Source organism: Scyliorhinus torazame, chromosome 6, assembly GCF_047496885.1.
Source record: "Scyliorhinus torazame isolate Kashiwa2021f chromosome 6, sScyTor2.1, whole genome shotgun sequence".
Classification (NCBI taxonomy): Eukaryota; Metazoa; Chordata; class Chondrichthyes; order Carcharhiniformes; family Scyliorhinidae; genus Scyliorhinus; species Scyliorhinus torazame.
The window spans coordinates 195,820,963-195,848,620 of NC_092712.1; the positions used below are offsets into that span (position 1 = coordinate 195,820,963).

General features: G+C 45.2%; 1 protein-coding gene across 1 annotated transcript; it reads right to left on the minus strand.

Annotated features, from left to right (window-relative positions):
- Window positions 1-1,171: 1,171 nt before the first annotated feature.
- LOC140425764 (uncharacterized) lies at window positions 1,172-25,883 on the minus strand. Its single transcript, XM_072510203.1, has 4 exons — window positions 25,201-25,883; window positions 21,993-22,047; window positions 15,514-15,714; window positions 1,172-1,955 (listed from the first exon to the last, which is right to left on the minus strand). Exons 1-4 carry the CDS (start codon window positions 25,252-25,254, stop codon window positions 1,585-1,587), a joined length of 681 nt encoding a protein of 226 aa, XP_072366304.1. The 5' UTR covers window positions 25,255-25,883; the 3' UTR covers window positions 1,172-1,584.
- Window positions 25,884-27,658: the final 1,775 nt, after the last annotated feature.

Below are 27,658 nucleotides of genomic sequence, written 5' to 3' on the forward strand. Positions count from 1 at the left end.
GAAAAGTCAATGTTGGCTCAGCTAACAACTTTCTCTGGGTGGCCGCAATGTTACTACCGCAAACCAAACGGTCGCGTAACATTTCTGACAAGGTCTCACCATAGTCACAGTACTCCGCAATCCTGCGTAGCCTGGATAGAAAATCGGCAAGGGATTCTCCTGGGGCCCTCTCAGCAGTATTAAACTGGTAACGCTGGACTATCGTGGACGGGGTTGGGTTCAAATGTTGCCCCACTAAATTCACAAGTTCATCAAACGTTTTGGTGTCCGGCGCAGCTGGGTACGTAAGGCTCCTAATCACCCCAAACGTATGGGGGCCGCAGGCGGTGAGCTATATGACCACCTGGCGCTCGTTTTCGGTGATATTGTTTGCCCGGAAAGAGTAACACATCCGTTGTGCATACTGGTTCCAGCTTTACAGCGCAGCATCAAAAACATCCAAACGTCCGTACAGAGGCATGGTATAATAGAAAACAACTTCCAACCTGTATCCAACAAAAATCCAGGGAGGTGGCTTCAGCCGTGTAGACAGCTATTCACTTCAACCCTCGTCGCCAGTTTTGTGAGGGCCACGAAGAATCCAGCACGAGTTTTAAGGATACAAAGTAATAATATTTATTTACAATAACATATATATATATATATAACAGCAGCAGCAACTTCCCTTGCTGCACACTCCTTCCTGCTGGTTCCAAACTGGCCAGCTTTATTTATACATGGAGTTTACTAATGGTTTCTCCGCCCCCCCTCATTGGGGAAGCTCATACTCCCACAGGATTGTGGGATTGTCATTAGTCCCCAGCCAATGGTAAGCAGGCAGGTTATAACAGTTAGGAACCCCTTACTATATATTGTAATATCATTAGGGACCCCCACCCCACATTAAATAATCCCCCCAGGTCACATCAGTGGGGCTTACAACAGCTTTTGACAAACGGGAATCTGACCAAGGTAACCCGCCGTGGACACACAGGTAATTACAGCCTCCAGGGGGCAGTAAGGGTCAAGCCCGGGCAGTACCCTGAAGCTCTGGTCAATGCTACATCATGTTCTCTTAGAAAGGTGTCAGAAGTTTGTCCAACGCCAAGTGAATTACATTTTTGTAATTCCCAAACATTCCTGACTTTGTACACTTGGCTGTTAAACTGACAACAGAGATCTGTGAAACCAATTGACTTGAGGTTATTTAATCCTCATGCATTTCACCCATTGCACACTTGAGCTGTAGATAAAGGATATAAATTTACATTCTTTTACAGTACCTCACCAAAGAAAATTTACTTCCCACCGGCGGTGTGTTCAAGGTATGAAATACTGTAGCTGGAAATTAAAGAATTGTTTTTAGTGAGGCGGGGGTGGGGGAATGTGTGGATAGATAGAAATCCAATATCATTTGCAATCAGTTTGTATCGATGTTGATGACCCAGGTATTCATTTCAATGAAGGAAATTACGGAGGCAGGAAAACAATGGAAAATAGTAACAGAAGGCAAAGTCCAAATGGATAACCAAATTCCACGGCAATTTTTGTAGCCATGAAACCACAACGTATTAGATGACCTGATTGTGTATCAATTCTGAACTTTCAGACTTTTATGCCTGCTAGTTCTGCTATGTCTTTAAGTACTCTATCGGCTAATCCCTTGTGTACATTTGACAGATTTTTTGCTCGCTTTACTTCCATGAAATTATCTTTAGCATTTGATAAACATCGTGTCTGCTCTTGATAGGAATCATTCACATGCTTCACCATTTCAAGATGCTTATCTTCGGCCTGTAGCATTGAGTTGATCATCTCCTGGAGTTTAGTGTCAGCTGCTATAATTGATTTTGTGGAAACACACAGTTTCTTTGTATACTGCTGTGCAAGCAGGAGTTGCCTTGGGATTGATTGGTTGGGCTGCACAGAAAGAGAGAAATTGTAGCCCTGCATGTCTAGCTTGATTGTAAAATCACCTGAACAAAATGAAGAATAAAAAGCACTGAATCCTTTCATAATTAAGGCCTTTAATGTTTTTAACTTCAAAAATGTAAAATGGACAGTAAGCATCAACACATTTCACTGCACCCACTTCACTGCCCTACCAACATGTTCCAGAAACAGAGTGAGTTATAGAGTCATATTTACAGCTTGGAAACAAGCCCTTCGGCCCAACTTGACCATCCGCCCAGTTTTTAACCACTAAGCTAGTCCCGATTGGCAGCATTTGGCCCATATACCTTGTTATGTTTGTGTACTATGATAATAAATGAACCAGTGTACGGCAGAACATCTAGTTCAAGACCAAGGGCTGGATTCTCCGTCCCTCCGCGCTAGATTTCTGATTCAGCATGCCGGCGGGATACACCATTTCGCCGGCTGGTCAATGGGGTTTCCCATTGTGGAGCAGCCCCTGTGATGAATATCACGTTCGCCGCAGAATTCGGTTTAAAATAAGGCATTAATACAAACAGCTTTCGAATTCAATGTGGAATAAAACCACTTCAGCTAAAGGTCAGGTAGAGGTTACCACCTGATAGGAGAAACTCGAAGCTGGTACCAAAGACTCATTAATACAAACAAAGAAAGGTTGTTCTTTTGATAAACCATAAAATTCTTTGGGATTACTCCCTGAACCTATAGATAGTCAAAACATAAGGACAGGGAATCCTTCAGGTAAACAGATAGACAAATCTTTCCCTAACTATACTTCTTGACACTTAGAATAACACCCTCACAAAAGTGTCTGTTTTGGTATCTAAAGAACATGACAACACTGAAAAAAGACAGGCCTCGATACGGGCCCCCTTTGCCAATATATCCTAGGACACCTGACATTTACACAGACCCTACGACCATTAAAAGATCTATTAATGATAATACATCCAATTAGCCATTTGGCTATAGGCAATTAACCAACTATAAATGACAAAATGACAGACGCCGTCCTTGACCGATAAGGGAATTTCATGTATATAACGAGAAGGCAGCTTAGCAGAAAGTTACACCAACACATTTTCCTGCTGACCCGCCTTCGGGGTGCGAGTTAGTTCTGTTTTTAAAAGCTTGTCTTGTCAGACAAAACCACGGGTGTTGTAAGTATGGTTTTGTTTAACTTCTCAGAAAAGTATTAAGAAATTGATAGGAGATATTTTAGGATTTTCCATGTCTCAGATATCTCATTCCATTGAGATAGTTAGTGTATTAACAGACTGTTATTGAAGACTGTTATTCGATTTATATTTTTAACTCTGCAATTCTGTATCTATTGGGCGTATTTTTTTATCATAAAAATACTTTGGTTAAAATTATACTGTGTGGACATCCGGTGACGGCGGGCGGGAGGCGGCTGCACAATGGAGGGCTCCCGTTCGGGAACGGCATTTTCGGGGCTTTAAGCCCGGTCCCAGGGTCCACGGAGGCAGCAAAAGCAGGATGAAACAGTGAAGGTACAGTGAAGAAAAATGTCGAGGGTAAGCAAAAAATCGTCCATAAAGAAAACAGCTGAAGGTCCATCGGGGAGTGGAAAGGTCACCGCGGGGTCACCAAGGAAAATGGACGCTGGAGCACCAGGGGAGGCTGTATTGCTTACGGCTGAAGAAATAACTAAGGTGATGGCTGTGGAATTCGAAAGGCAGTTTACAAGATACATGGACACAATGAGGAAGGAGATGAGAGAGGTTTTGAGTGTGCTGGTGGAGGAGGCGATTTCCCCAGTGATGACGGCGGTGGCGAACGCAGTGGCGGAGGTGCGAGAGCAAGGGGAGGTGCTGAAAGAAGTGGAGGAGACATTATTGCAGCACGGTTAACAACATGCCTCGATGGGGAAGGAGATGCGGAAGGTGATGGACATTAACAACCATCTGCGAGGAAAAATGGAAGACCTGGAAAACAGATCCAGGCGACAGAATTTGAGGATTGTGGGGCTGCCCGAAGGAGTTGAAGGACCGAAGCCGATTGAGTATTTTGCCGTGATGCTGGCGAAACTATTGGGGGAGGGGGAGGATCCCTCCCGATAGGAACTGGATCGGGCTCATCGGTCGTGGAGGCCTGTACCAATGGCAAGTGAGCCGCCAAGGGTAGTGACTCTGTGCTTCCGTAGGTACAGTGTGAAGGAGAAGGTCCTGAGCTGGGCCAAGCAGAAGCGGGCGGTGCAGTGGGCTGGAGCTGGTATACGTGTATACCAGGACTTTACGGTGGAGCTGGCGAGGAGGCGGGCTGCCTTCAACCGGGTGAAGAGGGCACTGTACATTAGCAAGGTGCAATGCGGCATTGTATATCCAGCGAAGCTGAGGGTGACTTACAAGTTCAGGGACTTTTATTTTGGAACGGCGGAAGCAGCAGAGGAGTTTGCGAAGGCAGAAGGACTGGCAGAACTGAGAAATTGAGAAATGGCCATGTGCCGATGTGACCTCATGACTGACTGTATTTTCTTATTTTTTTGTTTCACTGTGTGCGGGTGTATGGGCTAAAGGAGCCAATGTTGTATATATTTGGACAAGGTAAGTGATGGGACTTTCACTCGAAATGAGGATTCTTTGGGGTGTAGGTGGATATGCAGGTTTTGTGTGTTCAAAGGGTATTTCTGGGCTTTCCTAGGGCCGGGCAAGGGGGAAAGGGACCCGGGCGGGGGCCTCCACGCCGGCCGGTTTAAGCCGGCCAGTGAACGGGAGATGGGGGGAGGGGCTGCGGCCATCGGAGCCAGGCAGAACATGGTCCGAGTGGTCTAGCCGGGGTGGAAAGTTGGGGGGGAATTTGTTGCCACCATGGGAGGGTTTGTTTTATTGGATGCATATATTGACAGGTGGGCCGTTGTTTGGGGTGGTGGGAGGATGGGATTGTTGGTATTGTTAAGGGGATTGATTTTGTATTTGTTACCGTTTACTGTTTGTGGGTGGGGTGTAAATTCTGAAGGAAAATGTGAAAATGGAGAATAAAAACATTTTTAAAAAAAAATTATACTGTGTGGAATCACGCTCAAAGTCCAAAATCCACAACACTCATTTAGGAAATCTAAATGACTAAGGACCCACGACGTTAGAGGTAACGATTTATTTATGAGTGACGGATCTGAACTTTCCCCACAGAAAATAACTGAGATCCTGTTTAACTGTCTGAGACCCGGAAAAGCATTCTCCCTTCGTGAGATCTATTATGAGTCTTGGCAGGAAAACAGATTTCCCTCTTTTGGTGGGTTAACCTAGAGCATAGGTTATTAATAAAGTATTATCAGGTCCGGAATAACCTAAATCCGTCACACCCCACACCGTCGGGAAACCCCCGGGCTGCCGGCAAAATGGAGCATCCCGACGGTGGAGAAACCAGCCCCAGTTATTTAATGTTGAATAAACTGTGGGTAGACTAAACTATTGCTAACCAAACTGTGGAGCTTCTAACCATGCTACTAACAGCTCCTGTAACTCTGATCAAGAATGGTTTTGTCCGGTTCCAATGTCCTGTTCCTCTTGCATAACACCTAGTGGTCGGAGGCCGTATACCTTTGTTATATACACTGTTCTCTCCACTGTTACGGCATATCATTACATCCCCTTTCCTTGAGAATTAAAAACATACTACACATCATTCCTGTAAACAATACACATAAAATGAGTAACACTGTACTTTACTGCACTTTGACCAAGTGCAATGTGTCCAAGTTTGCAGACGACACTAAGATGAGTGGTAAATCAAAAAGTGCAGAGGATACTGGAAGTCTTCAGAGGGATTTGGATAGTTTAAGTGAATGGGCTCGGGTCTGGCAGATGGAATACAATGTTGACAAATGTGAGGTTGTCCATTTTGGTAGGAATAACAGCAAAAGGGATTATTATTTAAATGATAAAATATTAAAACATTCTGCTGTGCAGAGGAACCTGGGTGTCCTAGTGCATGAGTGGCAAAAAGTTGTTTTACAGGTGCAACAGGTGATTAAGAAGGTGAATGGAGTTTTGTTCTTCATTGCTAGAGGGATGGAGTTTAAGACTAGGGAGGTTATGCTGCAACTGTATAAGGCATTACTGAGGCCACATCTGGAGTATTGTGTTCAGTTTTGGTCTCCTTACCTGAGAAAGTACGTACTGACGCTGGAGGGTGTGCAGAGGAGATTCACTAGGTTTATCCCAGAGTTGAGGGGGTTGGATTATGTATAGAGGTTGAGTAGACTGGGACTGTACGCGTTGGAATTTAGAAGGATGCGGGCGGATCTTATAGAAACATATAAAATTCTGAAGGGAATAGATAGATACATGCGGGCAGGTTGTTTCCACTGGCGGGTGAAAGCAGAACTAGGGGGCATAGCCTCAAAGTAAGGGGAAGTAGATTTAGGACTGAGTTTAGGAAGAACTTTGTCATCCAAAGGGTTGTGAATCTATGGAATTCCCTGCCCAGTGAAGCAGTTGAGGCTCCTTCATTAAATGTTTTCAAGATAAAGATAGATAGTTTTTTGAAGAATAAAGGGATTAAGGGTTATGGTGTTCAGGCGGGAAAGTGGAGCTGAGCCCACAAAAGATCAGCCATGATCTCATTGAATGGCGGAGCAGGCTCGAGGGGCCAGATGGACTACTCCTGCGCCTAGTTCTTATATTCTTACACAATTCACAAATTTTATTGTCCAATCACAAATTCAGCCGCTCTGGTTTCTTTATCTTCCTTGTTGATCTTCTCAACCTTGGTATGCTTGGTGAACCTGTGTTACTATTTTAAATATCAGTTGGTGTATCTGATAAGGTTGTGTCACTGTTTTATATGTCATTCTGTATATTCAAGTCTGACTCTTCCAATGTTTGTGTTGGTTCAGGCTGATAGAAGTCTTCACAACACCATCGTCTTGCTGTTCTTGAGCAGGTTCTTTTGTTTTCAATGGTGCCCGACAATTTCTTGTCAAAATCTGTCCTTGTTCTGTCACTACCGAGTATGATCTTGGACTTGCTAAGCTTCCTGAAGTTGATGATCTGTTCCTTGGTCTTTCCGAAATTTAGAGAGAGGTTGTTTTCGGTACACCATGCAACCAAGTGACTTATCTCCCTTCTGTAGTCTGATTCTTTGTTGTTTGAGATACGACCCACCACAGTCGTATCATCCGCAAACTTATAGAATGAGTTGGAGTTAAAACTTGCGCACCGTCGTGTGTATAGGGAGTACAGTAGATGCCTTCTGTTTTCGCCTCTGAGATTCCAGCTTACATCTTAACTTTTTGTTTTGCCTTGTCTTTGTGTGGAATGGCAATGTGGTACGTAGCTTGCGATTCATCAGTAACTCTGCAGGTGACAAACCACAGCTTAAAGGTGAAGTTCTATAACTCAGTAGAGCTAGATACAGTTTTTCTGTCCAAAGCCTTTTTTAATAGCTGCTTTATTATTTGAACTCCCTTCGCCGCTTTAACTTTCGATTGTGGGTATAATGGACACAAAGTAATGTGTTCAAAATCATATTGTATCGCAAACTCTTGCCATTCTTTGCAATAGAAAAATGGACCATTATCAATCATCACAGTTTTAGGTATGTCATGTCTTGCAAACATTGATTTTGTATGCATTATCATGCAACTTGCCGAGGAGCTTAACAGAAGGGCTATTTCTGGAAAATTTGAATAATAGTCAATGACTATCAGATATTCCTTGCCACTGAAGTAGAATAAATTAATTCCAACTTTTTGGCAAGGAATTGATGGTATTTCAGCTATGTTTATTGATTATTTTGCTTGCCAGGACTGATACTTTTGACACGTTTCACATTTCTCTATCATGTCTTCTATATCCTTGTTCATATCAGGCCACTACACAGTATCTCTGGCTCTTTGTTTGCACTACTCAATCCCGAGGTGACCTTCATGAATTAGTTTTAGCATATCGTTGTGTAGAGACTGTGGAATCACAATTCTTTCTTGCCTTAATAGTAGCCCATTTACTACTTATTGAGCCTTAGCCCATTCCGCCTGATGCTTTGTAAGACCTTGATCAGTCTGTCATTGTGTTCCTCTAAGGTGGAACCCCATACAATAATGTCACGACATAGACCTGGACCCTCTCAATGCCCTCAATGACATGTTCCATAGCTCTATGGAATATCTCGGTTGCAGATATAATGCCAAAGGCCATGCGAAGAAAGCAACATCTGCCAAAAGGAGTATTGAATGTGCAGAACCTGGTACTTTCTTCATCAAGTTTGAACTGCCAGAATCCCTGCAATGCATCTAGGTTGGTAAAAAATTTCACACCAGACATCTCACTTGTGATCTCTTCCCTTTTGGGAATTTGATAATGTTCCCTTTCATTGCATGAGTCCAAATCCTTGGGATCCACAAAAATCCAGAGATCGTTATTCTTCTTTTTCACACAGACCATTGAGTTGACCCAATCTGTAGGCTCTTCTATTTTCCTTATGACTTTAAGTTGTGTCATCCCATCTAACTCTGCTTTGAGATGGTCACATAATGGTGCTGGAACTCTTTGAGGAGCATGTACAACTGTTTGAGCATCCTCTCTTAATTGTATTTTATATATGAAAGGCAGGACACCAAAGCTCTTGAATATTTCCGGAAAGACCTGTACAGTGGACTCCACTGAGCCACTATGTGTACTCAGTGGACAGTCAGTGCTATAGACTCTTCACCCCAATCCCAGTGCCTCACACGCTTCATCACCCAATATGATCTCGACCTTCAGCAACAATTGAGAACTTCAGCTTGTACACTTTGTTTTTTACTTGCACGTCTAATTCGCACATATCCAAGGTGTCAATCTTCTTACCAATGTATACTTTAAGTAAGACCGGCTTATTTTGAATTCTCAGCTTTAGCTGCATGGTCTTAAAATCACTTATACTGATTAGGTTTGCCTTTGCACCAGTATCTAATTTAACAGTAATTAGCGATTGATTGATAATCAAAGGTACAGTCCATTTGTCCCTTGTTACTTCTGCAATATTACTTTCAGCACTCCTTATACTTGTGGGCGGCATTTTATTCGGTAAGGCTTCATTTGCCATATCTTCATCCGACACCAAATTGATCACGTTAATCGACTGCCCTGCATTAATTTTCTTAGTTGAGAGACAGTGTTTCGCGAAGAGATTCTTCCCTTTGCACTTTGTGCATATTTTGCCAAACGCTGGACATTGCCTTGGTAGGTGCTTGTAACCACATCATTTACATGCAATGGCTGTATATTCAGACCTTTAGAATGGCTGTTGAGACCACATTTATTTTTTAAGTGCTTCACAACACCAATGCATCACTTGCATTATTTGCGCCAAAAGTTCTTGCAATAACGTACTAACATGTTGTGCTGCTAGTTCACTAGCATGGCAAATTTTTATGGCATCTTCTAATTGGAGCTCATTTTCTCGTATAAGACACACTCACACCTTAGTATCATGCAATCCAGAAACAATTTGATCTCTAATCAAGGAGGATTTCCAAGTCGAGAAGTTGCACTTTCCTCCCGTGTCTGCATGGGTTTCCTCCGGGTGCTCCGGTTTCCTACCACAGTCCAAAGATCTGCAGACTAGGTGGATTGGCCATGCTAAATTGCCCTTAGTGTCCAAAAAGGTTAGGTGGGGTTACGGGGATAGGATGGAAGTGTGGGATTATATGGTGTGCTCTTTCCAAGGACCGTTGCAGACTCAGTGGGCCAAATGGCCTCCTTCTCACTGTAAATTTTATGATTCTATAATTCTATGAATCCGAGAGGCTGAAGTTGATACATGCCGTGACTAACTTTTCAAAGCACTTCATAATGATGGATGTCAGAGCCTCTGGACGATAGTCATTAAGGCACGCTGCTTGGCTTTTCTTTGGGACAGGGATGATGGTCATCTTCTTGAAGCAGATAGGGACCTCAGATTGTTGTAAAGAGAGATTGAAGATGTCTGCAAATACACATGCCAGCTGATCTGCGCAAGACCTAAATGTTTGTCCGGGTACCCCATCCAGGCCAGTGGCTTTCCGTGGGTTGACCTTCGAGAAGGCTGCTCTGACATCTGCAATGGTGAACTCAGTTACAAGTTCATCCGAGGCTTCTAGGGTGGAGGGCATGCTCTTGCTGACCTCTTGTTCAAAGAGTGCATAGAATGCATTGAGCTCATCAGGGAGGGGAGCATTGGAGCTGGTGATTTTACATGCCTTCATCTTGTAGCCCGTTATGTCTTGCAGACCTTGCCACAGTCGGCGGGGGTCCGTGTGGCTAGCCTGGGACTTGAGCTTGGTCCGGTACTGTCTTTTGGCATTTTTGATGGATCTCCTTCGATCATATCTGGCTTTCTTGTATAGGTCAGGGTCACCTGACTTGAACGTCTCAGACCTAGACTTCAGCAAGCATGGATATCCCTGTTCATCCAGGGTTTCTGGTTTGGAAACACGCAGAGTAGACAAGTTGGAGTAGACGGACAAAAGATCCCTCACAGAAATTTAATCCGTAGACGATTTTATCAACGTGAATCCAGCAATATGTGAAGCCGATTATTAGATATTTGATCTAGAAACTGCATTTTTGTCCAGAACAGGATGCAATCCAGGTGCAGAACAAGCTACCAAAAGAGACAAGAGGAAGCGCTAGGGCAAAGTGGTTTGCCGGCCTTATTTGTATGTTACCGAGGAGCTGCAGGTGCCAGTTGTCACCTCAGAGGCAGTGTGTTGGCGCAGAGCGAGAAAAAAGATTGTCCAGCCAAGATGCTGGGCAAGGACCTAAAGGAAGCGCATGCATGTCATCAGCGCCTCCAGTTCTAATGTGGAACAAGAGGAACACTCCTGCTTTTCTTGGTTCTACATTCAAACAAAAACAACATTTTGTACTTCTGTTTTGTTGCTGGCAGCCTCCAGGTGTCCGTTTGAGGACCTCTGTTTCGACTTCTGTACACCCATGAAATCCGACTGCAGCTTGCACTCAATTGTGAACCAGTCTGGCAAAGGGTCTCACACAAGCATAAGGCACCTGATTTACACAAATAGTGGACCTAATGTCAGTTATAGATGGGATAACTACAGGCCAGGCTGATAAATACAGTGATAATCCACATCCAATGCAGATTCAGACGACATATCACATGCCATATTTGAACCTACATTATAAAAACTCAAGAATCCCAAGAAGGTAAATCCAAAAGCACTGTAATTTGGCAACAAAAGCAAAGACCGCAACTCGGCTTACAATCCAGGAATACTGAACAGCCGGTCCCAGTCCAGGCCGGCTTTTATCAGGTAATTTTTATGAGCCCCAGCTGATGGCCCTCTGCCCACTAGCGGGGGAGCTCGTATTCAATGAGTCCCACGGGGAGATCAATTGGGGTATCACCGTGGGTCTCGTGAGGGTTATTACATACATGATAATTGAATTTCTGGTCTTGATTACACCAATGTTCAGAAGGAAATAAGGATGCAACATTTCCTACATTAGAACAATGGCAACATTTCAAAAGTACTTCATTGGCTGTAAAATACTATAGGATCTCCTGTGGTCATGAAAGGTGCATCTACAAATGCAAGTATTTCTTCTTAATTTTCTGCTTGTACAATAGCATTAATACAAAGTGGTTTCACTTTGAACTGATGCTACAGTAACAGCATGAGTGTAACCCAAATACTTTAGCTAAGTGGAGTGGGAGTTTGGGATCCTCTAGAACTGCCAGTTTAGGCATTAGCACCTAATTTGCAGTACACAAATTTAATATTGGTTAAGCTGAAACCGCATAACACCAACAAAGTTTGTGGTGTGGCTTCATATATTATTTGAGATGCATAGGGATGGAGGGAAGGCATCAACATATCCCATACAAATTGACAGACCTCCATTGACTTTGCAAACTCAGGATTTATCGGCCATGTCCCGTTGGAATCGAGACAGGACCCGGCCGGTAGATCCCGGAAGAGGACTCCCCTGGGATTCCCGACAGTCGTTACACCTTCCGAGATCTAATGAGATCTTGTGAGATATTGCGATCTGGATCCCACCCACAATGGGAAGGACCCAGACCTGCAGAGGTAAGTGAGTTTTCACTTACCTCTGCCAATGCCAGATTGAACTAGCTCTCGGGATCTACCAGCCTCGCCGAGGAGACCCCAACAAGACGCCATTTAGCACTGGCCCCCACAAACAGGGACCAGGTGGAACAACACTTGGGAGAGTCTCCCAGGCGATCAGAGGCCCCTGGGTGGCTGGTATCTGGGCAGGCTGGTATGCTGGCATGCTGGTGCCATCTGGACACCCTGGCAGTGCCACATGGCATTTTGCCCATGCCTGGGATCGAGCCTGGTGGTGCCCTGTCTGTGTGAGGTGGGTTACATGGGGACTCGAGGACCCCCAACAGATGGGCTGGGGTGCTGGGGGGTTCAAGGGTCACGTCGGAGGGAGGGGGGGTCAAGAGATTGGGGTGCTATTTCTCAATCTCTTCCTACCGTGAGGAGCTCCGCTCGTTGGAGCTCCATAGTGCAGGAAATGTAGCTGAGTGCGGCCTCGACGGAGAAATCCCCGTTGAGGCTCACAAAAACCCCAGAGTGCTGTTAGATAGCAGGGTTGTTCCTGGTGCTACAAGTGCTAGGAATGACCCTCTAATCCCACCCAGAACAAACTATATGGTTTTTTGGGTCAGATCGAACCCTCAAGCTTCGATACACTGTGATTGTGTCCTGAAAAGCTTTGAGGTCAATTGTATTCTCCTTGGAAGGAAGTACTACCTTGATCAAAAGGATCACAGCAAAATTTGATCCTTTTTCTTTTTTAGTTGCTGACTAACCCGGACATTTGCAGAATTCTGTTTTTATTGTAGATTTCCAACATTAATGTTTTTTCTTAAAATTCACAACTGCAATTAAATCTTCGATAAAAATTAAAATTCTGGAAATTTAAGGAGATTTCGTAGCATCTCTGGAGAGAGAAACAGAGTTAATGTTTCAGGTTGTGACTTTTCATCAGGAAAAAATAATTAAATCTAAGGAAAGACTCAGGGCCTGCCTCAGCACTATACCCATAGTAAAATCTCTTGGCACATTGCTGTGATCAGTGAATAATCGGCAAGACCTACCTTCGGTCAGAGAACTGAAAAGAACGCTACGGAATAACAAGGCTATTAAAGTGAGCTGAACAGTGTTATAATGCGAGTTTTGCAGTCATCACTTGGGAAATTGGGCCGAGCTCACCCCCACAGCCCTTTTACAATCATTTATATTGTTCCATTTTTAGGTTTGGTGTCACATCATGCAACTCTTTGCAAGCTACTACAAAATGCATGAGAGCACAGTGTGGAGTCACAATCTCCAGATTACTCATAAACCTGTCTTTATTAAGTACTGCATGCGTGACACTTCCTGATATCAGAGGGGAGTTCAGCAGCTTACTGTGCAAATTCCTTTGAGGTTTCTTCCACTTATCCACAACTTCATCAGACGTGCCATAGAAACTACTAGGAAAAAAGGGCATAACCAGCAGATAAACAGGAGAACACCTTGAGGAAATTTGCCCCTTTATTGTACGAACCCATATTAACGAGGCCTGACGGGCTTCTCGCCACTAACTGCTCGACCAGTTGCATTGACTTTTAGATGCGAGATTAATATTCTGTATGGGCATGACCAAGTAAGAAGTGGAGAACACCTCAAGCCCAATCACAGGATCAAAATCCAAAAGAGGTACAAAGTCAGTCAGGTAAAATTTAAAAGTGGTCAAAACTACAGCACATCAGAAAGATTTTGAGCTCTTCTGATTGAAAACTAATTTGGAATTGGAAACTTTGGACGCAATTCTCCGGAAAGATGTCTCAGTGTGGTAGCGAGCGGGAATTGCCGCGAGCTTCCCTGCGCTCGGTCAGGCAAGGCCAGCAACGCAATTCAAGGTTAATTGGCACACTTAACGAAGACTCACGGGCTTCTCGCCGCAAATGAAGGCTTGCCAGCCGATTCATCGGGACCGCGCTCGCCAGACCCCCCGCCAGCAAGGTCGAGCAGTAATTAAACTTCACTTGCTCTGCCAACCCCAGTCAGCTCGCAACAATGGCGCCTAGGAGACCGGCCCCATGATTCAGGGACACTGACCTGGGGAGGCTGCTAGATGCAGTGGGGCCAGGAGTGCTGCCTGGGATGAGGTGGCAGCAGTTGCCAGCTCGGGAAGTATGACCAGGAGGATTGGCCTCCAGTGATGGACACCGATGCCCACCCCTCCCGCCCCACAATGGGAGCATGCACCCCACAACTACCCTCCCTCACACCTCTATCTCCCACCACTGTGAATCATGCGTGTGGCTAAAGCTGCCCCCTCTGTGTCTCCTCAGGAAAAGCTCTTCCATAATTGTCGGGAGAGGGCCCAGGCTGGTGGTGGGGCGCCAGACATAAGAATGCTCCCCTCCTACGAGAAATGGACCCTGGAGGTGACTGGGGTGGCCGAGGGAAGATCGGTAGCCAAGCGAAGGCTGGCGGATGCCACAGAGGTGAGAAACCACCGGGCTCCATCAGGAGGACCTGTCAAACGTGAGTTGTAATTGCCTTACTGACTGACCCATCCCTCCCACTGACCACATGTCCATTCTCCCGCAAGTCCTCCAGCCAACAGCCCGACCCATCCCAGGCGGCACCCTCTCCTGATTCACGGAGAACACCTTGGAGGAGAGCTCCGAGGATGCAACCGTGGTCGCAAAACAGCTATCACCCCCACCCCCTACCAGCACAATTAGACACATTTCAGTGAGGAATGTTAGTAGACAGGCTTCTGGGGGACAATCTGGTCAGCATCACAGGTGGAGGCAGGAAACCCCCCAGACAAGACAGCTGTTGGAGGTCTTCAGGATCCCAGGACCCAACTGGGTCCCAGCCTGATGCTGAGCCTGTGGTACAGAGTTACCCGGAGCAGATGGAGATAATAGGGACCAACCTGGGCATTCAGAGGGAGATGTAAGCATCACTCCAGCAGACCCATATCCGCTTAGAGGAGTCGCAGAGGCTCGGGATGCAGGAGATGGTGCCAGCAATGCGTGGCACTGAGGCCAACACTGCTAGGGTGGCAACCGCAGTGGAGAGCCTGTTGCAAGACATTGGCACTATGAGTGAAGGTGTGCAGTCAGTGACAGCCATAGCCGAGAGCCTCAGCAGAATGTCCAACTTGCTGGGGGATGCCACCCAGTACCAGGCCAACCTTGATGAAGTCCTGCGGGACATGTCCCGCTCTCAATTGGGCATGGCTGAGGCACTGCAGAGCATAGCCCAATCACTAAGGAGCATCGCTGAGGCCGTCGGCACTGTGATGCAGACCCTGGGCAACCACCAGGGATGGCAGGGCCAAATGATGCAGGGCCTGCTGGGGCTCGAACCAAACACAAAAAATGCTAAATTCAAGGAACAAATCTTTCAGCATCTGCAAAGAGACAAAACATATGCTATACAATTGTAGCCTAAAGTTTTTAAAGTATTTTAGTTACAAGCTTAATATTTGGAATCCTTCACAGAAGCAGACATTAAGAAATCTTTATGCTTATAGCCAATCTAAGAAATCCAGGCATGTTGCTGGTGGTGGACAGAAACCCCATGCCCACTTCTCCCTCTGTCCAAATACTTACTAGGTTCATGTTGAAGTCTCCGAAAACAATCTGTGAGCGTGTTGCACTGACAACATTCTTTTAACAGTCTTGCGGACTCACACAGAGTTATGTAATTCCTATGTTGATGATTGAATGTGTCCACAATATTGGCAAAACACTGGTCAAGATTAGCCACATTTACAATCTTTGCAGCAATTCCCCCATCCTTCATTGACATAACTGTAAAATAATTTTTGTTAGTTAATATAAAAATGTATATATTTATACAAAATCAAGATCTCTTGTTTTCAATTTTCCACAACAAACAAAAATATCAGAACTGCAGAAATATCTTACGGTCCTGTGATATCCTCTCCAATATTCACCACAATACAGAAGTTAAGTAAGAGTACAACGCTCCTATTCTATTACAAGCATAATCATAGTTAGCATCATTAGAACTGCTTAACCCATTTAACACTGTTACATTTAATGGTATTTCCATATTCCACGTGGAATGGCTCGTAGAATGATTATAGCACAGCAGGAGGCCTTTTAACCCATCATGCTCATGGCAGCTCTCTGTAAATGCATCTAAGCTAGTCCCACTCCCTCCCCTTTTCCTCCTAGCCCTGCAATTTCTTTCCATTTAGATAATTATCTCACTGACTTTTGAAAGCCATGATTGAATCTGCCTTCACCACAATCTCAGATAGTGCATTTCGGATCCTAATGTTTGCTGTGTCACCATTGTTTTTTTTGCCAATCATCGTGAGCCTCCAGACATTGACCCTTCAGCCAATGAGAACAGTTTCTCTCTATCTTTCTGCCTGGACACCTTATGATTTTGAAACTCTCTAACAAATCTTCTCTCAATCGTCTCTTCTCTAAGGGGAACCACCCGAACCTCTCCAATCTACTGAGGCACCAAAGTACCTTGTCCCTGAATCCATTTTTGTAAATCTTTTTTGCGACTTCTCTAAAGCCTTTGCATCCAAATGTCCAGAACGAGAGATATTACTCGAGTTGTGCTATCTCTGTCACAAGAGCACAAAGTAGCAATTGTTTTATGTTATTGTTGAGCAGACTGAGTTAGCAGGTGTGGTGTTCTTTGTGTTGCTAATACTCAGGATGGATTCGTAGTGTACACAAAGACCACAGAGAGCTAAGTCAAGTAAACAAAGCCAAAATTTAGTCCATTACTTATTAGCCATGTAGCTGCATCCTTTTCTTAAATATGTAGCGCTCATAAGTTTCATTTACTTGGGTTTACAATAGATGTCGAATATTTTAATTACCAGCTCAAATTTGTTTTTATCATCACTGTCTTCAAATTGGAAAGAATTATACAATTTGATTGCTAGCGGTCCAGCTAAAGTAAGGAGAAGCGCAATTTTACGCTGGTCAGGAGCTGATTCTAGCGCGGAGGCAGATAAATATAATTCAAACTGTTGTTTGAAAGTTTACCAATTTAGATCGAGTTTACTAGTTGTCTTGAAGTGCCTGAACTTTTGCAGACCTTCCATCTTACAAGCTGGAGCTCGGTGCTGACTACGAGATCTGGTTAGTAGTGTGATGGTTCTTCTTTTTGTCTTTTAAACTAATCTCACTAGCTAAACTATTTGCTATGCTTTTAAGAATCACTCGCTGATACCATGTGCTGTTCTTTGTGTTGCTGAAGTCAGGATGGATTTGTAGTGTACACAAAGACCACAAAGAGCTAAGTCAAATAACCAAAGCTAAAATTTATTACATTGCTTTTTATACAGTTCGATCACTATTCCTAAAAACGCAATATTATAACAAAACTACAATCTACACTATACTAGCACCTATCTCATGCACACGGTCTTAAATTGTTCTCTGCTTTGCTCCTATTCTCTCTAGCCTTCTCCCACCTTCTCTACATTCTCCCAGAAGTCTGAGGGGCATGCCTTTTTATAGGTCTGCTCCCCAGCTCCATCTAGCAGTCGGCTAGATTATTACATTAACCCTTAATGCGCTAGACACTATACATAACGTCACAGCAGGGACAAGTGAAATACCAACTTAGACTACTTGCATCTATCTTGAGCACAAAAAGCAACCCAAGGTGTTTTTAATAACTTCAAAGTTAGTTTCCTGCTTCAAAACAAATTGCCAATCAAATAAAAATATAATGAGGCAACTTGCAGTCTAACCCTCAGTAGGAGCATTCTGGAAGAGGCCTGTCATTTGAAAGGTGCTCGGGCTGTTGCATAGTGTTGTATATTATGAACCGTTTGCCACTTGTGTAGAAAATTAAACCTTCAGCAAGAATGACTAGCACTTTGCACCATAATTTAAGGCTTACCCTTAAAATTAAAACAGGCTGTGACAAACATACCTTAACATTAGATAAACCACAGACTCCCATAGAATTCCTACAGTGCAGAAAGAGGCCATTTGGCCCATCGAGTCTGTACCGACCCTCTGAAAGAACGCCCTAGCTATCTCGGCCCTATTCCTGTGACCCCACCTAACCTGCACATCTTTGGACACTAAGGGACAATTTTAGTATGACCAATTCACCTAACCTGAACATCTTTGGACTGTGGGAGGAAACTGGAGCATCTGGAGGAAACCCACGCAGACACGGGGAGAAAGTGCAAATTCCACACAGACAGTCACCCAAGGCCGGAGTCGAACCTGGGTCGGTGGCGCTGTGAGGCAGCAGTGCTAACCACTGTGCCACCGTGCTGCCCCGGCGAGAATTGTTGAGCAGTATTATACTTTTAATTTTGTGTTGATTCAGATTCTATTTGTATTTTTTTAATATGGTGCAACAACGTTATATTAAAAATTGTTTGAAGGTTTTAAAAGCAAATGCAGTAACATTGAGGAAGGCAGGGGTATGCGGTCCGAGCTGAAGGGGGTCGAACTGGAGGATTTGGAGCATGTGGGGGGGGTTATAGCAAAGGGGGAGGGGGTCAGACCGGGTGGCATCAGGGAGGGTTGAGTCGGCGGGTAGTCATGTCAGTGGTCAAGATGTAACTGGGGATTCCAGGAATTAGGGTAGGGGTCAGCAAACTTTCTTAAAAGCCATTTAAAAATAAAATTACCTAAAATTAAAACGAGAGGAATGTGCAAGACAGAAATTCAGCAGTACTAAACCAAATATTTGGCAAACTGCCAAGTCTCTCTGGTAAAATGCATAATTTGTACATATAACAAATACATGTATTGAATTTATGTATCATAGAAACAAAACTAAAATTAAAATTGGCCTTACTCTGAATTGTCCTTTTTTGGGGAAGATTTTCTTTACTGTAATGTTGTCAGCAAATTCATCATCAGAACCAACTTTAATTTAAAATTCGTAGAATTACAATTCTCATCATGAAAAAAAAATTGAATAGCACATTCAGAATAATTTATCATCTCAACCATATGAGAAATAAATTATGGGATTTTCCAGTCCCCTGCAGTGTGTTTACTCGAGGCGGCTCACCATTGGCTGCTGGTGGATCTTCCAGTCCCACCGATGTCTACGTCATTTTGCATGGCTCGTACCCTCTGCTGCCAGGAATGTCACCACAGGGATGGGGGGTCACCTTCAGTGGGACTGGAAGTAGTAGAGAAATGGTGCTGGGAAAACTGATGGGATTGAAGGAGGATAAATCCCCAGGGCCTGAGAATCTGCATCCCAGAATGCTTAAGGAGGTGGCTCTGGAAATTGTGGATGCATTGGTGGTCATCTTCCGGGATTCTATAGACTCTGGAACTGTCCCTGCAGATTGGAGGGTAGCTCACTTCACTCCGATATTCAAAAAGGGAGGTAGAGAGAAAGCAGGGAATTATAGACCAGTAAGCCTAACATCGGTAGTGGGGAATATGCTTGAATCCATTATCAAGGACTTCACAGCGGAACATTTAGAAAGCAGTGGCAGGATCAGTCAGAGTCAGCATGGATTTATGAAGGGAAAATCATGCTTGACAAATCTGTTGGAATTCTTTGAAGAGGTAACCAGTAGAGTCGACAAGGGGGAGCCAGTCGATGTGGTATATTTGGACTTTCAGAAGGCGTTTGACAAAGTCCCGCATAAGAGATTATTGTGCAAAATTAAAGCGCATGGGATTGGGGAAAATGTATTGCGGTGGATAGAAAACTGGTTGGCAGAGAGGAAATAAAGAGTAGGGATTAATGGGTCCTTTTCAAATTGGCAGGCAGTAACCAGTGGGGTACCACAGGGATCGGTGCTGGGACCCCAGCTATTCACAATATATATTAATGATTTGGATCAGGGAACAAAATGTAACATCTCAATGTTTGCAGATGATACCAAATTAGGTGGGAGGGTGAATTGTGGAAAGGATGCAGGGATCCTACAACAAGATCTGGACAGGTTGGGCGAGTGGGCAAACCAATGGCAGATGCAGTATAATTTGGATAAGTGTGAGGTTATTCATTTTGGAAGTAAAAACGGGAAGGCAGATTGCTACCTGAATGGTTGTAGATTGGGAGAGTGGAGTGTGCAGCGGGACCTGGGTGTCCTTGTGCACCATTCGCTGAAGGTAAGCATGCAGGTGCAGCAGGCGATAAAGAAGGCTAATGGTATGTTGGCCTTCATTGCAAGAGGTTTCGAGTATAGAAGCAGGGATGTGTTGCTGCAATTGTACAGGGCCTTGGTGAGGCCGCACTTGGAGTATTGTGTGCAGTTTTGGTCTCCTTCTCTGAGGAAGGATGTTCTGGCTCTCGAGGGAGTGCAGGGAAGGTTTACCAGACTGATTCTAGGGATGACGGGACTGTCATATGAGGAGAGATTGACTAGGTTGCGATTGTTCTAGCTGGAGTTCAGAAGAATGAGGGGGGATCTCATAGAGACTTATAAAATTCTAACAGGACTAGACAGGGTAGATGCAGGGAAGATGTTACCAATGATGGGTGTGTCCAGAACCAGGGGTCACAACCTGAGGATTCAGAGTAAACCATTTCGGACAGAGATAAGGAGACATTTCTTCACACAGAGTGGTGAGCATGTGGAATTCATTACCACAGGAAGTAGTTGATGCTAAAACTTTGAATATATTCAAGAGGTGGCTGGATATAGCACTTGGGGAGAATGGGATCAAAGGCTATGGGGAGAAAGCAGGATTAGGCTATTGAGTTGGATGATCAGCCATGATCGTGATGAATGGCGGAGCAGGGTCGAAGGGCCAAAAGGCCTCCTCCTGCTCCTGTCTTCTATGTATCTATGTATCCTGCTGGTGGGAAGGGCCATAAAATCCTGCCCAATAACGGTCACAACCATAACCTCTGTTCCTCGAATCAAAGGCATTATCTAGAACCATGGTATAGCTACAACACTTGAACAGGTTTATTTAGAGCACAATGATGTTTCTCATCAAAATAATTACTCAAAATAAGTGCAACATAATTATCAACTTTCTATCCCCATCACAAGAACATGATTCTTGATTTTCTTGTTCTTTGTGTTAATAGGGTTCAACTGAAAAAGGTTGAAAGATGCAAATGATCTGTTCATGAGCCACTTGTGGTTCCAGAGCCACAAGTTGCAGGCCCACACACGAGGGCCTAGGAACAGTGGGCAAGTAGTGCAACTTCACACCTTTATCTATTTCAATGCCAGGTCTCTTGTCAAGGTACCAGTGTAAAGTCACCGTAGCCCCAGATGACACTCTCCCCTTTGAGGGGGAGAGCTGACTGGTGGTGATTTAACCTGAAAGCTGATTGGTGGTGATCACCACACCTCAGGCGAGGAGCAAGGTTGAGAAGGCAGGCGTTCATGAATAACCTCAGCAGGTACAGGAATTGAACCCATGCTGTTTGTGTTGCTCTGCGTCATGAACCAGCTGTTCAACCAACTGAGCTAAATCAGTCCCCAGGTGCTTGTGTAAAAACCTTGTGATGGTGCAGAGCAATTAAGGCAGTAACTTCTGCAATTGTGTGTTTAATTGTATGAGTGCAGACACTGGAAGTGGCTGTGCAAATTACTCCAGAATAATGGTGCGTACTGATGGCATCAACGTTACTTCAGCACAAAATCCGTGCCATTGTATTTAAAGGTTCTAAGCTAAATTGCTGAGAAACCCAAAATAATAAAGATTCTGCAAGCCTAACATGGATGTTCAGCGAGTTAATTATTATTTATTTGGATTTAGGAGGAAAGAAAAAAAGAATAATATTGAGAAGTGAGGAATGAGAATGTGACACCTGCCTGTTGACTGGTTTACTAAATAGTAATACACATTGAAAGGGGATTTTCCAGCCATACTTGCCAGCGGGATCTTCCAGTCCCACTGACAGCGAATCCCCGCCACAGATTTCTCAGCGGCAGAGGGTGGATTTAATGGGAAATCCCATTGATAGTGGCAGGACCGGAAGATTCGGCCGGAGTCCAGTGGTGGGTGCCTCCCGGCACCGAGAAACACGCCGCTGGGGCTGTGAAAATCTCTCCCATTATTTAGTAACTGAGGGGAGGGTAAGAGAAAAGAAGAAAGCCGAGCAACACAAATAAGGTGTCATTAACAAAACAAACCTTCTGTTGGTCGTCGCAATTGTCGTGCAGACTGTGGAATCATCATGGGCTCTCGCTGCAAAGAATAAAGGCAAATATTTACCATATTTATACTTACTGACTGCAATTTACAGGGCCCGTTCACCATGGCCGCAAATTCCAGTATGGCCACTAGCTCTCCAGAGAGGCCACAACGAGATTTGGGGTGGTGAGATCACCATTGAGATCTCCCCCCCGCCCCCACAGCAACACAATTGTGCATGCACTTAATTACCATGAATTTGAACGGATTTATATATCAGCAAATGGCTTAACGCTGTTGCTTCCAGTGTCACTAGATCTTCCCCACTGGCGAGAGATAATACCATCGGGAATCACTGCTTGTTTCTAAAAATGGAAATCAGTCATGATGACCACACCGAGGGCACAGAGGTGAATATAGCCCTGGGTGGTGAGGGACATGGCCTTGGCATCGGCAGGTTGGCACTGGCAGGGAGCACTGCCAGGTTGGCAGGGCAAGGTAAAGGACAGGGCATCCTGGGAACCCCATAGGGCAAGTTCCCATTAAATGGCAAGGGTGATGGTAGAATGTGTCTGTGCTTGCATGGCGGGGGTGGGGAGGCAGACTCTGAGAATGGGAGCTGCCCCAATGTTGGGAATGGGAGCGGGGGTGAGGACGGATCACCCTGTCCTCTGCATGATTTGGGAGAGGTGACACAACCATTGAGTGTTGGTGGGAGGAGGGTGGCTGGCTGATTTCAAAGGTTGTGGCTCTTCCCCTTGTCTGCCCGGGGTCCCGGGGGTTGGGGGGTGGGCTGTAACTGCGCTTTGAGATTGATATCTCTCTGAAGCCAGGTTTGCCGGCTACATGTGGCCCCACCTGAGTGATGCTGATAAACACGCCTCCCTGTTTTTTTTTGACAAAGGTGCAAATCTCCACTCTTGGCCACTAAATCAGGGGCGGGTTTCTCTGTTTCTGAGACTAAGAGCTCGATTCTCCCCAAACATTTCTAAGTTAATTTGTGGTGGGTTTTTCAGGGAGTTTCCCGCTGGCTCTGCCAGTGAGTTCCCCACCGCTATTCAATGACACTTAGTCACTTTTGTGGGCCTTGGGGAGTTTCTCACTGGTTTAGCCCACACTTAAAATTATTTTAGCAAAGGGGAGCTGAGATCAGAAATCGGGCAGCCATTTTGAAAGGGTGCCCCAATCTCGAAGTGAGCTTGACCCCCCCCCCCCCACACACACACACACACACAAGGACACTACCCTAAACCCCCAAAGTGAGGACACCCTGTTATGGAGTCCCTGGAAGCCTTCCTTTTCAAGCTCGCCCTCCCCAAGCCACCTGACAGCAGACCCTCCGTTCCAAGACCCCCACCCTCCCAGAGGCCCCTACTTACCTGCCCTGCACTCTCCCACCCTTAACCCCCCCTCCACCCTCATTCATGGGCATGTACCACCCTTAGCCTCTAGCCCTTAGCACTCAGACACCCTCGCACTGCCACTCTGGCACCCAGGCAGTTCTCCTGCCAGCTTGGCAGTGTCACCTGGGCTCCTTGGCAGTGCCAGGGTGGCAGTGCCAAGGTGCCAGCTGGGCATTGCCAAGATGCCCACGTTCCAGGGGGAGGACCAGGCCACCCTGCACTTACCCTGACCACCACAGGGTCTCCAATGGCCCAGGACTCTCCCCCCGGGTGCCATTCCGCCTGGTCCATGTTTGTGTGGGCCAGCACCAATCGGCACCCATCTGCAGCCTCTCTGTGGAGGCCGGAGAATTGACGGAGGCTGGTGGATCCCAGGCAGGTAGGTCGCAAATAGGTTTACAACCTACGTCCGTGAGCGTCATTCTGTCCCACCCATTTTGGGCGGAGTTCCAACTCCAACATCTCGCAGGACTTCGGTGAGTCTAGCGAGGTGCAGAGCCTGTCGGGAGATCAGCTGGAAGCCTCTCCCGGGATTCTCTGGCCATGTTGTGCTCTCACTTGAGCGCAACGCGGCAAGAGAATCGCACCCCAAGCATTGACACCAATGCCGAAGTGGTGGACTTTCTCAACAGCAAAAGAGTGGCGCCAGACCTGGACCGATTCCACGACTGTTAAGGGGCTAACAACCGAGCCATGTGGAACACGATCGATTCTAAAGAGAAATGGTGCCAGATTTGCCGGTTTCGCGATTGACACTAAGGAGGCTGACAAGCTGCAGCCGCGTATACACACTTCACTCCCCACACACACCATCCCAGCCAACAAGATGGCAACAAGGAGAGCAGCCCCAAGTTTAACGGATACCAAACTGGAGACCCTCCTTCATGTGGTGGGGGAGAAGAGGATGACCCTGTACCCTGGCCCGGGAAGAGGCTGTCAGCCGCCGCCATTCACCGTGCCTGGGTGCAGGTTGCAGAGACTGTGAGCGCCGTGGGCAACGTCGTCCGACCGGCCAGCAGTGCCAAACAAAACTGCACAACCTCCTCAGTGAGTAGGCAACACTGTGCCCCTGGCACCGACCCCCCATCCCACACACCCGTAACCCGACATCCCCCCCACCCAGAGGGTGGGTAAACCACCACTCTGCACCACATGCACCGGTACCCATACCGGCCACCATGGCCAGGTGCCCGGGCCACTGAGGTCGTCAGCTACCCACCCCCGGGGGTGCATGAGCCGGACTGTCTAACGCTGTTGTTTTCTTTCACCCGCCCGCGCACCTCCACCACCACCACCCAGCCCCTCACTGTAGCTAAGCAGAGGGATCTGTACACGATTGGCGGCCGGGAGGAAAGGAAGGTCGCCGAGGTGGAGTACAGTCGATGGAGCTACCAAATCAAAGTTTGACATTTCGCCTGACATCCAAAAAGAGCCTGTAATTGGAGACAATCTAAGATAGTAAATAGTTAAATCTGTATTAATAAACAATGTTTAAGCTAAATTTAACTGTATACACAACCTTCAAATAGAAATAGAGGGGGAACCAAATGTTATACTCCAGTGAAGGGAAATTCTTCCACCAAAATCTGCGATTTGCATCAATTCTAAGGTCAAATGTTGGCACACAAGTGAAATGTGAAGTTAAAAGTTCCCTCAATGCGATGTGGAGAGTGAGGACTGACTGCCAGTCTGTGTACAATGAAGGTAAAGGCAACCCTGACTCCTCACTATTAATTGTCCTGTCCCCCCGGCTGTCCATTAAACTGGAATGGAAATTTTTGTTTCCCCAAATGTGTACACTGACCTCGCCTTGGATGACATCGGCGTCCGCAGGGCAGCAGCAGGAGCAGAGAGACATTGCTGAAGACTGGAAACTCTCGGCGCGCGCGCGCCACTCAAGTGTCCCTTAAAGATGCGGGAAACAGGGAACACCGCCTCAAAGTACTGGGACCAATCTGGACAGTAATCATATCCAACCGATAAGCACCGGTTTGTCTAGATTTCTCTCCGGCCCCAGCGGTCTGACTTGTCAAATCTGTCGAGTTACTTCCTGAGACAAGCGGTGAAGGGGAGCAGGTCGGTCAGCCCCGAGCATTGAGCAGGGACAATCCCCCCTCTTTGTTGTATCAGCTGCACTTTAGATGGGAGTGTGCAGAATAACAATAGCCTGGAGTTAGCAAAAACAGGGGTGGGCGGTTAAAAACATTAGCTGTAGGAGGGCACCAAAAATAAATAAATGGGGGATGGTGGGAGCGGGGGAGTTTGCCAGTATTAAGAATTGTCTGCCCGTCAGCTGATTAGACAATTTGTACAATGATGCCCAAATTTTGCGGTCAGTGGCGAACATCTCACAGACTCTCTGGACATTTACGCTTCCATTTGAGACAATTAAAGGGTCGAAACAGCACTTTGCACGGATTATAGGACCTGTCCGAACTGGGCAAACAACGGCTCGTCTCCAGGTAGAAAAATGCATACCGAGTCACGCAGAGTCACGCAAAAGTAAAAGTTAGATTGAGGTAGTTCAATGTAAAATAGTGTACAGAAAAACAAAATAAAGGGGTGGGTGGGGAGAGGTAAGGTTGAGAAAAATAATAGGCTGAAAGAAAAAGTAAATTAAAGAAAACACGTTTTAATGCAATTGTGTGAGATATGAGAAAAACACTTTTTCACACAGCCAGTGGTTTGGGTCTGGAATGCACTGCCTGGAAGTGTAGTGGAGGCAGCTTCAATTCAGGCATTCAAGAGGGCATTAGATTATTTGAATGGAAACAATGTGCAGGGGGGCTGGGAAAACGCTGGGGAATGGCAATGAGTCATGATGCTGGTTTGGAGAGCGGGTGCAGACATGATGGGCCAAATGACTTCCTTCTGCACCGTAACAATTCTGTGATTCTGTGAATACTGAGTTCCTTGACAAGATATTAGGGAAACTTGTAGCATGGCAACTCAGCCAGCAGTTTCCTGATTCTATGTTTACCTGTGCATGTGTAAATGCCAGAAGTTGCTGTAAAATTAACTTCATAACAATTCGCTCTCATAGCTACATTATTTAAAACACAAAGTCCAGGCAATTATATTTAATTCAATGTCAAAAGCAAAATGAAGATCAGAAAAGAATGATGGAATGATGGAAGTGAATGTGATACAGGAGGCAGAAAGCAAACAAAAACATTTTTAAAACTGCAACAATAATTAAAATCTGAAGAAACGTGATTCCATACTTTAAAAGATAAATTTTCAGTGCCAAAAAAGGATGTTTGATAAATCTTAAGACAGGAAAAACCCACTTACACTTGAATGGGCAACCCTAACTGTTATAAAACCTTTATCAGCTTTGACAAAGAGTCATTCAGATTCGGAACATTAGCTCCCATCTCTCTGCACAGATGCTGTCAGACCTGCTGAAATTGTCCAGTATTTTATGTTTTTGTTTCAGATTCCTGCATCCGCAATAATCTGTTTTTACTTACTAACCTTCACCGGCATGTTTAGTGAGTATCTGGTAGTATGTATATTACTTAATGCCCTTCAGCTAATTGAATGTAAAGTTTCTGAGTGGGACACCAGTATAACCCTTCTGGTGGAACAAGCCGATCACTTCTTGATGCTGAAAGTTGCATTCATATTTACTGTTTATTAAATATGAGCACAGTTAGTCTCAATGTTATTTAAACTGTAAAATCCAGGCCAATGCGTTAGTATACTTGATGACCCCTCCAAATAGATATGTTTCCATCTTGATGAGCACAAAACATATTTTTTACTGTTTCGTATTTGGGAAATAGTGGGTGAATTTACCCAGCTGGTCTTTATTTCTGGTCCTTAAAAGTATTAAATTTGACTTTAATTGCAAACTTTCTGAAAAATATATATATAAGTTCACCCTGGTGGTAGTTGGAACAGTTACTGAAATGGATGGAGCCAGAATCCCAAGTTAGTGAAGACATTTATCAAGGGTATTAAATGATCTATACCTCATCTATTAAAAATAAAAAGGTTACCAGTTTTTAAATAATTATAATAAATGTGTTTAATGTACAGCATGTTTTCATAATCCATACCTCTTGTTTTGAAAGTTGAGACAGATGTATTGTATGTGTCCAATGAGTTATTGAAGAAAACAGATCTGTGTGAAGGGAGGGAGAGATAGAGAAACATTTGCTGCAGCTTACTGTGCTGGTTCTGTTCCAACTTAGAGGCCTAGTATGGGCGAGAAGAAGAAACATTCAAGTGAAAAGCAAGGCATTCCAAAATAATTC